The sequence below is a fragment of the Pipistrellus kuhlii genome, unplaced genomic scaffold (genome assembly GCF_014108245.1).
Source record: "Pipistrellus kuhlii isolate mPipKuh1 unplaced genomic scaffold, mPipKuh1.p scaffold_m20_p_3, whole genome shotgun sequence".
Taxonomy (NCBI): Eukaryota; Metazoa; Chordata; class Mammalia; order Chiroptera; family Vespertilionidae; genus Pipistrellus; species Pipistrellus kuhlii.
The window spans coordinates 31,138,755-31,151,775 of NW_023425529.1; the positions used below are offsets into that span (position 1 = coordinate 31,138,755).

At 33.9% G+C, this 13,021-nt stretch overlaps 2 protein-coding genes across 3 annotated transcripts in view; one reads left to right on the forward strand and one right to left on the reverse strand.

Annotated features, from left to right (window-relative positions):
• Nucleotides 1–6,483, forward strand: part of FAR2 (fatty acyl-CoA reductase 2) — a 125,607-nt gene extending 119,124 nt beyond the window's left edge. The window contains exons 10-12 of the mRNA XM_045587882.1: nucleotides 968–1,097; nucleotides 3,880–4,007; nucleotides 4,837–6,483. Of these exons, the coding sequence (XP_045443838.1) occupies nucleotides 968–1,097; nucleotides 3,880–4,007; nucleotides 4,837–4,999 (421 nt within the window). The 3' untranslated portion in view covers nucleotides 5,000–6,483. The remainder of the gene's footprint in view (nucleotides 1–967; nucleotides 1,098–3,879; nucleotides 4,008–4,836) is intronic.
• A 3,616-nt stretch (nucleotides 6,484–10,099) lies between these two features.
• Nucleotides 10,100–13,021, reverse strand: part of ERGIC2 (ERGIC and golgi 2) — a 33,875-nt gene continuing 30,953 nt past the window's right edge. For both annotated transcript variants that reach the window (XM_036455504.2, XM_036455505.2), the window contains 3 exons: nucleotides 11,858–12,020; nucleotides 10,761–10,843; nucleotides 10,100–10,587 (listed from right to left, as the gene is read on the reverse strand). In XM_036455504.2, the coding sequence (XP_036311397.1) occupies nucleotides 10,525–10,587; nucleotides 10,761–10,843; nucleotides 11,858–12,020 (309 nt within the window). In that variant the 3' untranslated portion in view covers nucleotides 10,100–10,524. The remainder of the gene's footprint in view (nucleotides 10,588–10,760; nucleotides 10,844–11,857; nucleotides 12,021–13,021) is intronic.

Consider the following 13,021-nt stretch of genomic DNA (forward strand, 5'->3'; position numbering starts at 1 on the left):
TACATAAGGGCACTCATCAACTTCCAGTCTCCTCCTTTAAAGACCATCTTATGAGGGGGATATAGGTTTCAAGATATGAATTTGGGGGAACATAAATATTTAATCTGAAGCAAAGATGTTAGATAATAACAGCTAAATAGAACCCTGTTCTGATGCTTATATGATGGATAAATTATTTTTCCCTCCTAAGAATTTCCCATGATACAATGAGAGTACCACAAGAGTCAGTAAATATGTGGACATTAAGATTGACCATAAATAAAACCAAATTCTCAAAAAATAGTATTTTTTTTTTATAAAGAAAAAGTACATTTCTTATTCTCAGGTAGAGAAGGTCTTCTTAATACATAAAATGCAAAAGCATAGGAAGTCATTACTGGATTACTTACTACTATCATGATTTGCCTAAGGGGAAAATCAAATGTTCTATAGGCCAAAAGTGACTTGTAGCCGTAAGTCCTAGGTTTAAGCATTAGCCTTGTAACCACAAACCTATTAATCCTTTTGTAAAATGAAGATAATACAGATCTTGACTACTTCCAAGTAATATTGTGAGGAGCAATTAGATTGCATATGGAAGTTTTTGTAAGTTGTTAAGTTGGCAAGCTCACACAGCCAGCTGGTCCAAGTCCTGACCACAGGATTGGAAGACTTGGTCCACTCTAAGTAATGGGACACAGGATGGCGAGGTTACAAAAGCAGAGGCTTTTTGAGGTCAAGGAATTTTGGCTTCCACACCTATTAATGTGGCCACTTTATCTTAAATTCACTTTACTGCGTTCATACAAGTGCAGATTTACACCTACCTAAGTAGGATGCTATGAGAATTAGTGGAGATGAAGATTAGGGGAGGGATAGTTTTTATATCTTTCTCAAAGATAATTTCTCATGCATTCCTATAGAGAACAGGAAAGCAGCCATCTGTGCTATGCTAATGATATTGGTTCTTATCTGATCTTTAACTCAGGATGACAAAGCTCATGAATCGGCTTTTAAGAACTGTTTCCATGCTGGAGTATTTCATCAACCGGAGCTGGGAATGGAGCACGTGCAACACAGAAATGCTGATGTCCAAGTTGAGTCCTGAAGACCAGAGAGTAAGTGCAGTACTGACTTAGCCAATAGGAAAATCTTACTCACTTAGAATTTGGAAGTATTTGACCTGAAAAGTTGATGAATAAAGTTCTAGTTATATACACAGAATTTAAAAATATACATATTTTTATTGATTTCAGAGGAGAGAGGGAAAGACAGAAACATCCGTGATGAGAAAGAATCATTGATTGGCTGCCTCCTGCATGCCCCCTATTGGGGATCAAGCCCAAAACCCAGGCATTTGCCCTAACCAAGAATTGAATGGTGACCTTGTTGTTCATAGATCAATGCTCAACCACTGAGCCACACCAGCCAAGCTATACACAGAATTCTTTTTCTCTAAGAAAATCAGTCAATGCTATCAACACAGTTGCAGGAAACAAGCTTAATGTAGGTAAGAAATCAAGGATCTTGACCTTTGGTTAGATCATCCCTGCTGTTCTGGGGTCTTCATATACTTAGAATTCTTTGTTCACTCTCCCAGCTGTTATGTTCTCAACAAACCCTGTGTATCTCTATCTTTCCCCTAATAGCCATAGCATATGACTTTGATTTTAAAAAAACGTTATAATTTTCTTGCTTGTACATTCTCCTTCAGTTCTTATTAAATCAAAATCATTTGGCATATCTAAAATAGTTTATCTTTTTAAAGGTAAACTCAACTCCTATTTATTCTATCCCATAGAAGACCTCCCTCCATCAGTATTGCCCTCTCCCCAGCATTGTCAACCTTCTTCCCTATGATTTAACCAACTCAGACTTGTACTTCTTACAACATGCCTTCACTTAAATTGCTTAGCACCAGCGCAATGTACTTCCTCATATTATTATAGCTTTGTGGTGGTAACAATATACCCTGAAATCTTTGCATATTCTGAAACTCACAAATATAGAAATCTTTTGTGCTTTGTACATGTTCCTAACTTTCCTTCTCAAGGAGTAGAGTTCCCTGATCATGTCATTAGTTTGCAATTTAACTTTAAATTTTTCACTCTTGATTGACACTTTTCCACTGGGGGGAAAAATGTTTAAAGAAAAAAGCATTTCTTGATTTAACTAGTTCTTGACAGACAGCATATAAAAGAAACCAAGTCATATAGAGAAACATTAAGTGGGTAGCTAGCCTGGCTTTGCAGCTAAAGATTTTACACCTAACATACCAGCCTCATAAGCATGATTCAAATCCCATTCTAGAATTTATGCCATGGAATCAAAGGGTTACTTGCACAATCTAACACTATAAATGTTAGATTGATAAATCAGATGAGTTTTAGGATATTTTAATTGAAATCTTCACTGAGTACCTCTATAATTAACATGAAATAGACCTATTTTCAGAAATGTTTACATACCTTATACAGACAAAATTCTTCTAAGCACCTGTTTGAAATGCATGGCTGATTGATCAAATCAGCTTATTTTTAAAGACCTCAAGCTATTGTACATTATTTTAAAAATTAGCTTCAAATTTTATGTAGGCTTATCTTCATTGCATTTCTCCATAGAATTTAACCATCTAAATAATTTTTAAAATAATGAGCTTAGAGTTTTATTTTTGACATTTTACTATTTTAAACTAAAATCACTTAAAATGTCACGAGAAAATCAAATCTGTAGTGGATTTAACATACAATTTCAATACCTTAGCAAATATAATTGCCAAACTCTAGGATGGCTCGGCTTCCAGTTTGATTTACCCCATAGATTCAGGTTTCTTAACCAGAGCTGCATGAAATCTCACTTAGAAAAGTGAAATAGAGTAAAAGAAAAGGCCACTGTTTGTATCAATGAGTATGTAATAGTGACATTGTGGAAAAACAAACATATCCAAACAAGACAATACTGAATTACTTTTGGAAAGCAATTCAGCTTTGGACAAATCTATGAAGCTCTTTGTAACTTGTTAATCTCATCTGCTCACTTTGATGATACTCAAAATCATTTCAAAGATTTGATATTTCTTACAATAAAGGCATATATAAACAAAATAGAAATTGAATTAGAATATGAAGTCAAGGATAAAAATGGAAAAAATATGTCCATCTGTAGTATACAAAATCCTATGTCATTTCTGCTAAAGCAGTGAATTTTTTTGTGAGCTTTTTGGTGGTAAAAAGGAAAAGGGGAAAAAATAGTTTCATGGTATTCTTTGTCTAGGAGGAAAAAACACACTGGTGTTCCAAGAGAAGCAAAGCTTTCCTTACCACTTAACACTAAAAGAACTGTTCTGAATGGCTTCTTTAATGACACACTGAGAGACATAATGGGTATCTCTATAGCAAATACAAAATATAAGTTCTGCTAAGCTACTCCTCAATGCTTTGTTTTCCAAAGTTTGCATTAATCTGCAGAAAGTGCTGATATTGTAGGAAAGGTAGGTAGGCCAAGGGACACCATCAATATTTAAGGGGAATGGAAAGAAAAGAATGCATAATTTGTTTTGATCCCTAACATATTATTCCATCACTTTTAAAAATTATTAATCCACATTTACATGAAATGAAATTAGCTTTCACCAGACTAATAACAGTTCCTCAAATTTCCCTCACAAGACTTTCTGAAGATCAAGTATTTTTGCTTGCTCCATGTTTAAATATTGCAAGGAAAATGATAATCTATATAATCAGGGCCTTTGAAATAGCAGCTCAAATAATCTCCTCTAGAGGGATCCAACCTAAGTCTTCTAAACCGACTGTTGCTCATTTATGTAAAAGAAAACTTGGTGAACAAAATGATTATCCAGCCATGCAATTCTGGCAATCCTTTTATCTATTTGCCTTTCAGGTATTCAACTTTGATGTGCGCCAGTTGAACTGGTTGGAATACATTGAAAATTACGTTTTAGGAATCAAGAAGTACTTATTGAAAGAAGATATGGCTGGGATCCCAGAAGCAAAGCAACACTTAAAAAGGTAAACATAGTCGGTCAGTTAATACTTATGTGTATCTGATTTTACACCAGACTTGAAATCTGAGCCAGGGACAGGAGGAATTGACATTTTTCTTCAGCATTTACTAAATAAGATGTCCTTCTTTTTATACTGTGCCCTGTGATACATGGCTTCATTTACCTTCACCACACCCCTATGAGGCATTCTTTCTGTTATCCCATTTTTATCAATAGTAATGGTCATTTGTTCCTAGTCACACATGAACCAAATTTGAACCAAAGTGTCTTTGATTCTTCTGCCACACCCTACCATGTGATAAAGTTTACCCAGTAGGCAGGAGACTGATCACACTATGTAACATGGGCATAACCACTCTTCAAGACCTTCAGCTGCCTTAATTTGCCATTAATCCCTTAAAGGACAAAGAATTATAACAGTTTGGTTTAATTCTGGCAGAAACAGAGGGTTTTTAATAGATAGTAAGGATGAAAACAGAGTTTAGAGGTTGAGAACTGTATGACTTACCCTCTAGTGAACAGGAACCAGTAAAGATTTGTGATATGGTAATAGGATCAACATACCTTTAATAAAGACTGTTAGTCATGTTTGCAAGATAGGTTACAGTATGAGAAGTATGGTAAATAGAAACTAGACAAGGTAATATTAGGGAATTCTGATTATTGAGAATGTTTTGGAAATAAAAGATGAAACTCAAAGGCTTCTCAGGTCAAACCTGTAAGCATTTAATAATTATTTGCTTGTGATAGCCAAAAGAAACACATTTATGTTTCAGATAATAGTTGGGTATTTGACACTGTTTTAACTTTGACTATATATGTCTCTTCCCCAGGCTCCGGAATATTCACTACCTCTTTAATACTGCCCTCTTCCTCATTGCCTGGCGCCTTCTTATGGCAAGATCTCAGATGGCTCGAAATGTCTGGTTCTTCATTGTGAGCTTCTGTTATAAGTTTCTCTCCTACTTTAGGGCACCCAGAACGCTCAAGATCTAAGAACATTTGGCAGTCTTCATTTATCTGGTACCTCTCAGATATCTCTAGAACAGCAAACTGTGGTCCTCAAGATAAGGAAGTGGCAAAGACTATGGCCAACCTCATCACCTGTCAAATGTCATGTCATGTAGTATTTGCCCCTATTTCCTATTTCTCTCTCTCTCTCTCTCTCTCTCTCTCTCTCTCTCTCTCCCTCCCTCTCCCCTCTCTCTCTCTCTCTCCCTCTCCCCCCTCTCTCTCTCCCCCTCTCTCTCTCTCTTTAAGAGAAGGAAGTCATAGCCGAGCCTATAAACAAACATATTTTAGAAAAAAGTTATTTCCAGATTGCTTTCTAACACTCTATGTCCTTGAATATAAAACACCAAAGTATAAACCTCTTTCTATATTTAGCATTCTTCCCATTGAGAGGACTAACTGCAACTCAAAACACAGAACACCTAGAAGTGGAAATAGGCTAAAGAAAGGCAGTTCTAGCCGTGAGACCAGTCTGGGATACCCAGTATAAAGGTTTAAAATCAATCTAAGTGGAAGAATGGTTTCAACATCCTCACAGATGCTGTAACCTTATATTTCAGCTTATTTTACTCAGGCCTCAATAGGAGTGACTAAATGGAGAGGAAGATCCTAGGTTGGAATCATACAAAAACCCATTCTCTTGACTTTTGCATTGAGGAAAAACAAAATTTTAAACACAAATTTAAATGCTAGTCATAGTCTTTCTCTATAAAGTGGGGAAGATGACTCTAGTGAGCAACAGAACTTGCTGGTGTCTCAATCATTCCAACTGCACATCGCTAATTGTACAATGTACAGCAGAAAAGGACAGACTTCATTAAGTGACTATATTTAGAGAATAGGTGTTTTGTTTAAAAATATTTTATGTATAATAAAAATGAATTACTAAAAACTATTTATTCCTAAATTTCAATATAACTATTACTCTTTCATCTTATTTGAGAGATCAGTGCGTACTGGACTGCAGTTATTTCATGCTAAAAACATGGGTTATTATTTAAGCCTAATTTGGAGGCTCAATTAAAAATAATCACAACTATTAGACAATTACATGAACACAGAAAGTTAACATGTTTATGCTCACTAGCTGGAATAATTGGTACTCAAAATGGCACACTGAAGTGATTGAGGGCAGCTTCTAGGATTTCTTGAAATTTTTTTGAATCCATAAAAGGCATTTTGGGGTAACTCTTCTGGACAATGTCCTCCCCAATCTCATCTAGGTTCTGGGAATTAATTTCTTTCCAGGGCACACAACCCAGCTCTGAAAAAAAACACCTGGTGATCTTTAGCTTAAGATGTCTATACAATATTTTTGAGTTACACTGATAAGTACAGATATAGTAAAAATGAAATATATATAATTAAATGAGACTGGATAAAACATAATAGTTCCTAAGAATTTACTATCTTTTGATTATTGTGTTTCACTAATTCAATAAATTCCACTGATCAAGTATTCATTTTGACTTTTGATTACATAGAAATTTGATTAAAAATGTTTTTCTCTTTTTCAGTATTATGTCTTTAACTGATGACTACTGCAGATCTCCCTCCCTGAGAAAAAAAATGTAGTAATCCAAAGAACCTACCAGATAAATACAAATTAACATATAAGTACATATTGCTCCACTTTTTCTGACCATTAATAGGGTAGTATTTGCATGCTGCATTGTTTTCTACCTGTACCATTAGAGACCTGCCATTGTCCTCTTGTAAGCAGTGAAAGCAGATAGGTATCTGTATGAAAGAAGTAATTTTAAATCAAGACTAACCATTATTTAAGTGCCTAATATATATAGTGCAATGAGAAAAAACCCTCCTACTTTTGGGGGGGAAAAGGGATGGTAAATAGAAAGAAAGGGCATTTATATTTGAAAATTTTTGATAACTACCATATTCTGCACTCACTAAATACCCAATACTGTAATAAATACTACTGAGTTGAAGACAGTCACTACCTAAGGCAATTAATGTTAGAGAAAGTTAGGGCATATGGACACAGAACACAGAAAAAAAAACATTTCTCACAATTTTATACTAACCTAAAATCATTATCTCCACTCATCACTTTAAGTAACTGATTTAGAATCTCAAGGTAAATAGAATGACCCGAGGGACTAACACCCAAATAATGTGTTACCTCACAATAAACTTAATATTGTAGTTAATGTAGGTCAGCCTAAAAATTTTAAAAACAATAATCTGCATAATTCACAGGAGTCACATGCAAATTTCCAATTGGCTATTTTTCTAGAACTGCAAGTCTAATGTTCTGGAAACATAAGCAACTACCTATACTAAAACATAATGGTTGCTCCAATATGCCCACACGAAAGTATGGAAAAATGCTCAGTGCTAGATTACTACATATATATATAGCATAATACACACACACACACACACACACACACACGTTTAAATTAACAAAATAAAACAGTTGCTGGTACTTTAATTACTAACTTCAGACATGAAAACAGAATGTATGTAATGTAGCCCTCCCCTTACACCACTAAAAAATTAAGACATCTTAGTCAGTTCTTTATGAATTAAATTTGTATTAAAGATTGTAAATTTTGTTTGCATTCAAAAGTTTTTAAAAATTCGGTGCTTTGTATCAAAAAATGCATGAGAAAAGTATATTAATCATCTGAGTTGAAAAATAGAATTTTATAATTCTGAATGAGTTAAGCTTTTCCAAGAGGTAGTCTGAAGTGTAGAAATACACGAGTAGAGAATCATTCACCTAAATATTTCATGTCTTATAGGCCAAGGTATGCAAATAATTTCAAAATTTTTCATATAATCCAAGGTCTCAACTTGAAAATATTTAGGCTGAAATATATGTGTAGATATTTTGAACAGCCTAATAAAAAGGATTAAGTTAATAAAGTTAGGTACCCTACTGAAGGCATCCTCAGGCATAAGACGAATAGGTCACTACAGTGTTCTCTGCAACTGAAAAGCAACACTTGGTGAGATCAGAACACGTAATAAATCTTAATATATAGGTATACTTCATCATCCATCATCCAAAGGGCTGATCAGAATCTTATGTTTTGATTCCCAAAAAATCTGATCTTACTATTCAAGGACTTTCAGCTGGAAATCTTTAATTTTTAAAATAAAAATCAATGCAAAGATTTTGCTTTGAAAAAATTCCTTTCATAGTTTTAATGGAACAAATTAATTCCATTAACATTTCAATATAATTCATAGCAGCACAATTTACAATTGTGCTAAGATCAGGAAACAGCCCAAGTGCTCACCAGTAGATGAGTGGATAAAAAAGCTGTGGTACATTTATAACATGAAATACTATGCAGCGGTATAAAGGAAGGATCACTCACCCTTTGAGACAGCATGAAGGGACCTGGAGAGTATTATGCTAAGCAAAATAAGCCAGTCAGAGAAAGACAAGTATCACATGTATATGGAATCTAATGAACAAAATAAACCGATAAACTAATAGATCTAGGACATAGAAGCATAGAGTAGACTGTGGAACCTCTGAGGGAAGGCAGGGGAAGGTGGGTGGGAAGTGATCAACTAAAAACTTGTATGCATATATAGATGTATAACCCATGGTCACAGACAATAGGGTTGAGGGGGTGGGCAGGCTAGAAGGGGTTATTTGAGGTGGGGGGGAACATATGTAATACTTTCAGCAATAAAGATTTAAAAATTTTAAGAGATATTTAACTGTTATAATCCTACAAGAAAGTAACTCTAAATGGTTATTGTCTTTCCTCCCATTAAAAAACAAAACCTCTAAAATTTGATGGAATTCTCTGACAAGCAGACTCACAGAACCAACTGTCAAATAAAAATAGCTAAAATTCTAATTCCCTCCAGTTAAAATTCCTTTTGAGCGATGCTTTCGTTGGAAATATCTGAAGAAATAAAAATCACATTATTTGGAATGTTTTTGATTCAAATATGTTTCAAAGCCTATTATGTTACCTGTATTAATCCATTAACTTTGTGGCTGTTAATGATAAACTGCATTTTAAACATTGATGTTTGTATTTTCTGCAAAATACCATTCAACATAAGATTTACTGTAAAGTTTTATCAGTATTTCTCCTCTCCATTACATTATTGTCCAAACTATTTTCAAAAAACCATTTTACTTAAACAAAACAAAAAAAAATCCATATGAAAAACTACAACTTGTGACAGCCTATCTTCTAAAAACCATGATTTTAATCTAGCTTTTAAGCCTTGGCCTTGGTACTTAACAATTTTTGTTTCCCTATTTTCCTAAGTGCTTTACCCCATGGGGATTGGTTGACGATTCTTCTACTAACATTAAGTATTACAAAAGAAAACTGATGTTGGCACACATATTCCAAATAAGTTTTTAATGGTACCTGAATGATATCTTCCCTTCATTATTTTTAATCTTTTATAGTCTGAAAATTTTAAATCAAGTCTTAAATAGTAAGAAAGCCAGAACAACACAATCTAATACAGAATCAACCACATTCAGGACATTCTGAATGCAAATACCTCTTTCATCCAGTTTGATATTTTAACGGAAATCATTTAATATAACCTCTCAGATATGACATTATCTTGTTTTACTTAAATAGCTGCCTTACACTTTTACTTTATTTAGTTACCCTGTCGCCTACTCACCACAGCACGTATAAAATATTCTACTTTTCTTACTATTTTATAAACTGATAATTTTCATTATCAGTAGTGTATCTTTTTATTACGCATCCCGTTCCCACAGTATACCAACACAATATGATCAGATTAGAAAATTTAGCATCTTTTAAAAACATGTGCTTTTTTCCCCTCTTTGTATTAAGTGCCCACCATACAATTTGTGAATGGATTCCTATTACATGTTATAGCACCAATGTACCTGCCCCTGTAAGAATTCACCTTGGTCTTTCATGACCCTGCCTTGAACAGTTAAAAAAGTCAATAGCCAGAGGTTAAAGAAAAACAGTTACCTTCCAAAGACCAAACCACTGGATAAATTGTCTTGTCATTATGGCTTAACATTAATATGGCTATGGCATGTGAACCCATCCCTGTTTATCTTTATTAACAAGGTGACCTGATCACAACTTTTTAAAGTTTAAACTAATTTTCCATGTTTTATTCTGATATCATATTTTAAAAACAAAAGGACGTAGACATTAGCACTATTAATGCCTTTTTCTTTAGATGTGGTTTGACCTCTTTCCTTCAGGCTCTTCAAGGTCCGATTTCGACAATGCCCATTTGCTGTGAAAATATCAGAAGGGGTCATTTTTCGAAGCAATATTCCAGTTGGACTAATTCACTGATTAGCTGCATAATTTCTTCTAAGACATTTGTAACAGACACAACATATATAGGATTTCAGTTTTTTCTCTTTTTTTTCTAGGTATGATTCCTGCTTTTCATTCTTTTTTTTTTTTTTTTCCTTTTGAATATATTGCACAATATTTTATTATTAAAAAAGGTTTGATGTCTCAGGCAAAAAGTTTTTCTCCTTCACCTAGGAGGTGCTAATGTGTACTGTTTTCTAAAAGAGGTAAGTGGTTGTCTGTGTGGCCATCTTCAAAGGGAACCTAGGGAGAAAAAAAGACCAGAGCATCAGTTTTGTTTTACTTATTACATTAGTTCCTCTAAACACAAGGCTTTACCAAGGACAATTTTTTTTCTGGGCACCAAAAGATACTGTTTAGATTTAACAATAATACTATGAGTTAGAGATCAGTACCATTTATACTATACCACTTACAGAATTGACGGGTTTATAGGATCCAAGTCTAAAACGACAGCAAATTATTTCAACTATAAATTTTCCAATTCCATGTAACATGCCTGTAATAAAAAATGTTTTAATTAAGTTATGCTATAATGTAATTATTTCCTAAATAACATAAAACTAAAGCTATAACAGTATAGGTTAAGGAAGGAAAGTAGTTAGCTTTTCTCCCACAGTTAAAAGTAATGACAGTTTGATTTTAAAACAAATGAATTTATTTTCAAAATCATAAGATTCAATAATTCATGAACTTGACAAAGCAATCTTTTCAAGAGTGTTTAATACATCTTCCACCCACATAATTTTAAAAAATAAATACCAGCACTAAAAATTTAAATGCATTTAAATGAAGGAATGACAAAGATTTTTATAAGAAAAGCTAGTCATTCATCATAAAAATATAATTCAAAGTATATAAACTACTCAGTCTATGTAATACTCAATAGGGGTTGGGGATAAAAAAGGAACTGTTTCCTTTCTCTATTTATTGTATTTAACTCTTACAATTCTGCAAGTAATTATCATCTTTGAGAGAACCCCATAATATCAGGGGGAAAAAGGTCAAAATCATAAAAACACTGACTGAACTATCACATAGCTCAAAGTATCATATTATTTTACATATCATAAAATTAAAAATACTTTAACCAAATAGAAAATTTACATTCAAGTGGCTACTATTTCTAGGCATTTTCTCATCTAATTCTACAACACACTTGCAAGTTAGGAACCATTATTCCCTTTTTTATAGATAAGAAAACAAATTTCAGAAAAGATAAATATTACATTTTATACAAAGCTATCACTATGTAAATGGGAGAACTTGGATTCACTTCCAGGATCTGTCTAGTTCACTAAGTAATCAATCTCTCTTAAATCACTGAATGCAGTGAATTTAGGTATGTTTAATCCATTAACTTTGGAATGAAGTCTTAAAAGAAAAAGTTCTTTAAATATCAAAATATGAAAAGCGTGTATATTTTTTGCCCATTTTAAGTACAAACATCCTAATTTCAGTGTCAGCAACAATTTTAGAAAATAGACAAAAAAAAAAAAAAAAAAATCTTCACCTGTTGTTGAAAAGATTCCTCCAATGATACCACAGAGTCTTACAAAAAACTGCCAGAATGGCATATGTTCTTCAGTAACTGTCACCATAAGAGAACTGAGATCATATTTCATAAATATCCCAGAGAATCCATGGCTGCCTGCAGCATGGTTAATGACACGTTCCTAAAGGAAGGCAAAGGAAAGGGAGAGATAGGAGGAGGAGGAAAACAGGACTTATATCAGCTGGTTACTTATATACAGTCAATATGAAGCCTTATACCCCTACTGTAGGAGAGGGACATCCAATCTCTGCACAAATTGCCCCACTAGTCTAAGATCTTAAGAACAATCAAATTGTTCTGTATTCTTTGTGTGGTTAGCTTTAGAAGCAATCAAAAGGAGAGAATTTTTCTAATTTTTTCTAAAAGGTCACTTAACATACAAATTTTCTGTTGAGCTCAAGAGCTAAAAACTAACTATATGGAACATTCTTCATTGACCAAATCAATGAAAACTAAATTCTTATTTTGACATATTTTTATATTTCTTTGCTAAGAATTTACAAAATAATCATTTATGTCCTATTATTTAAATGATCAGATTTAAAAACAATTCACTCGCTGCTGTTCATTTTATTTTTTTTTATTTTTATTTTTTTAAATCAATCTTTATTGTTCATATTGTTACAAAGGTTCCTCATTTCTTCCCCCCTCCACCAGGTTCCCATCCCACCCTCCGCCCTCTCCCCATCCCCCATTGTCCTCATCCATAGGTGCAGTTTATGTTCAGTCTCTTCCTCCCTCCCTTTCCCCGATAGTAAATCCCTTTTCAGATAGTAAATCAGTTACTTAGCATTTTCTCATATCAATACTACCACCACATGCCCAATGATACATTTCACAACCAGCCTCATCCAGGCCCCACCCAAGGCACTCACAGATCAACACCCCAGAGCTATACTAACTCAACACATCCAGATCTAAGCCTTCATCACTTGATTCAGCAGACCCTCAAGTTCCCACAAAAGTTTCCAGCCATGTCTGAGAGGCAGCCGTGGGGCAGGGGCAGGCGAGGAGCGAGCTGTTCCGGGCCTGGCTGTTCATTTTAAATGACATAAGATACAGTACAGGAAAAAAAATAGTGCATTTATTTAAAGATATCAGTACTTGGTTTAAACTAGTTCA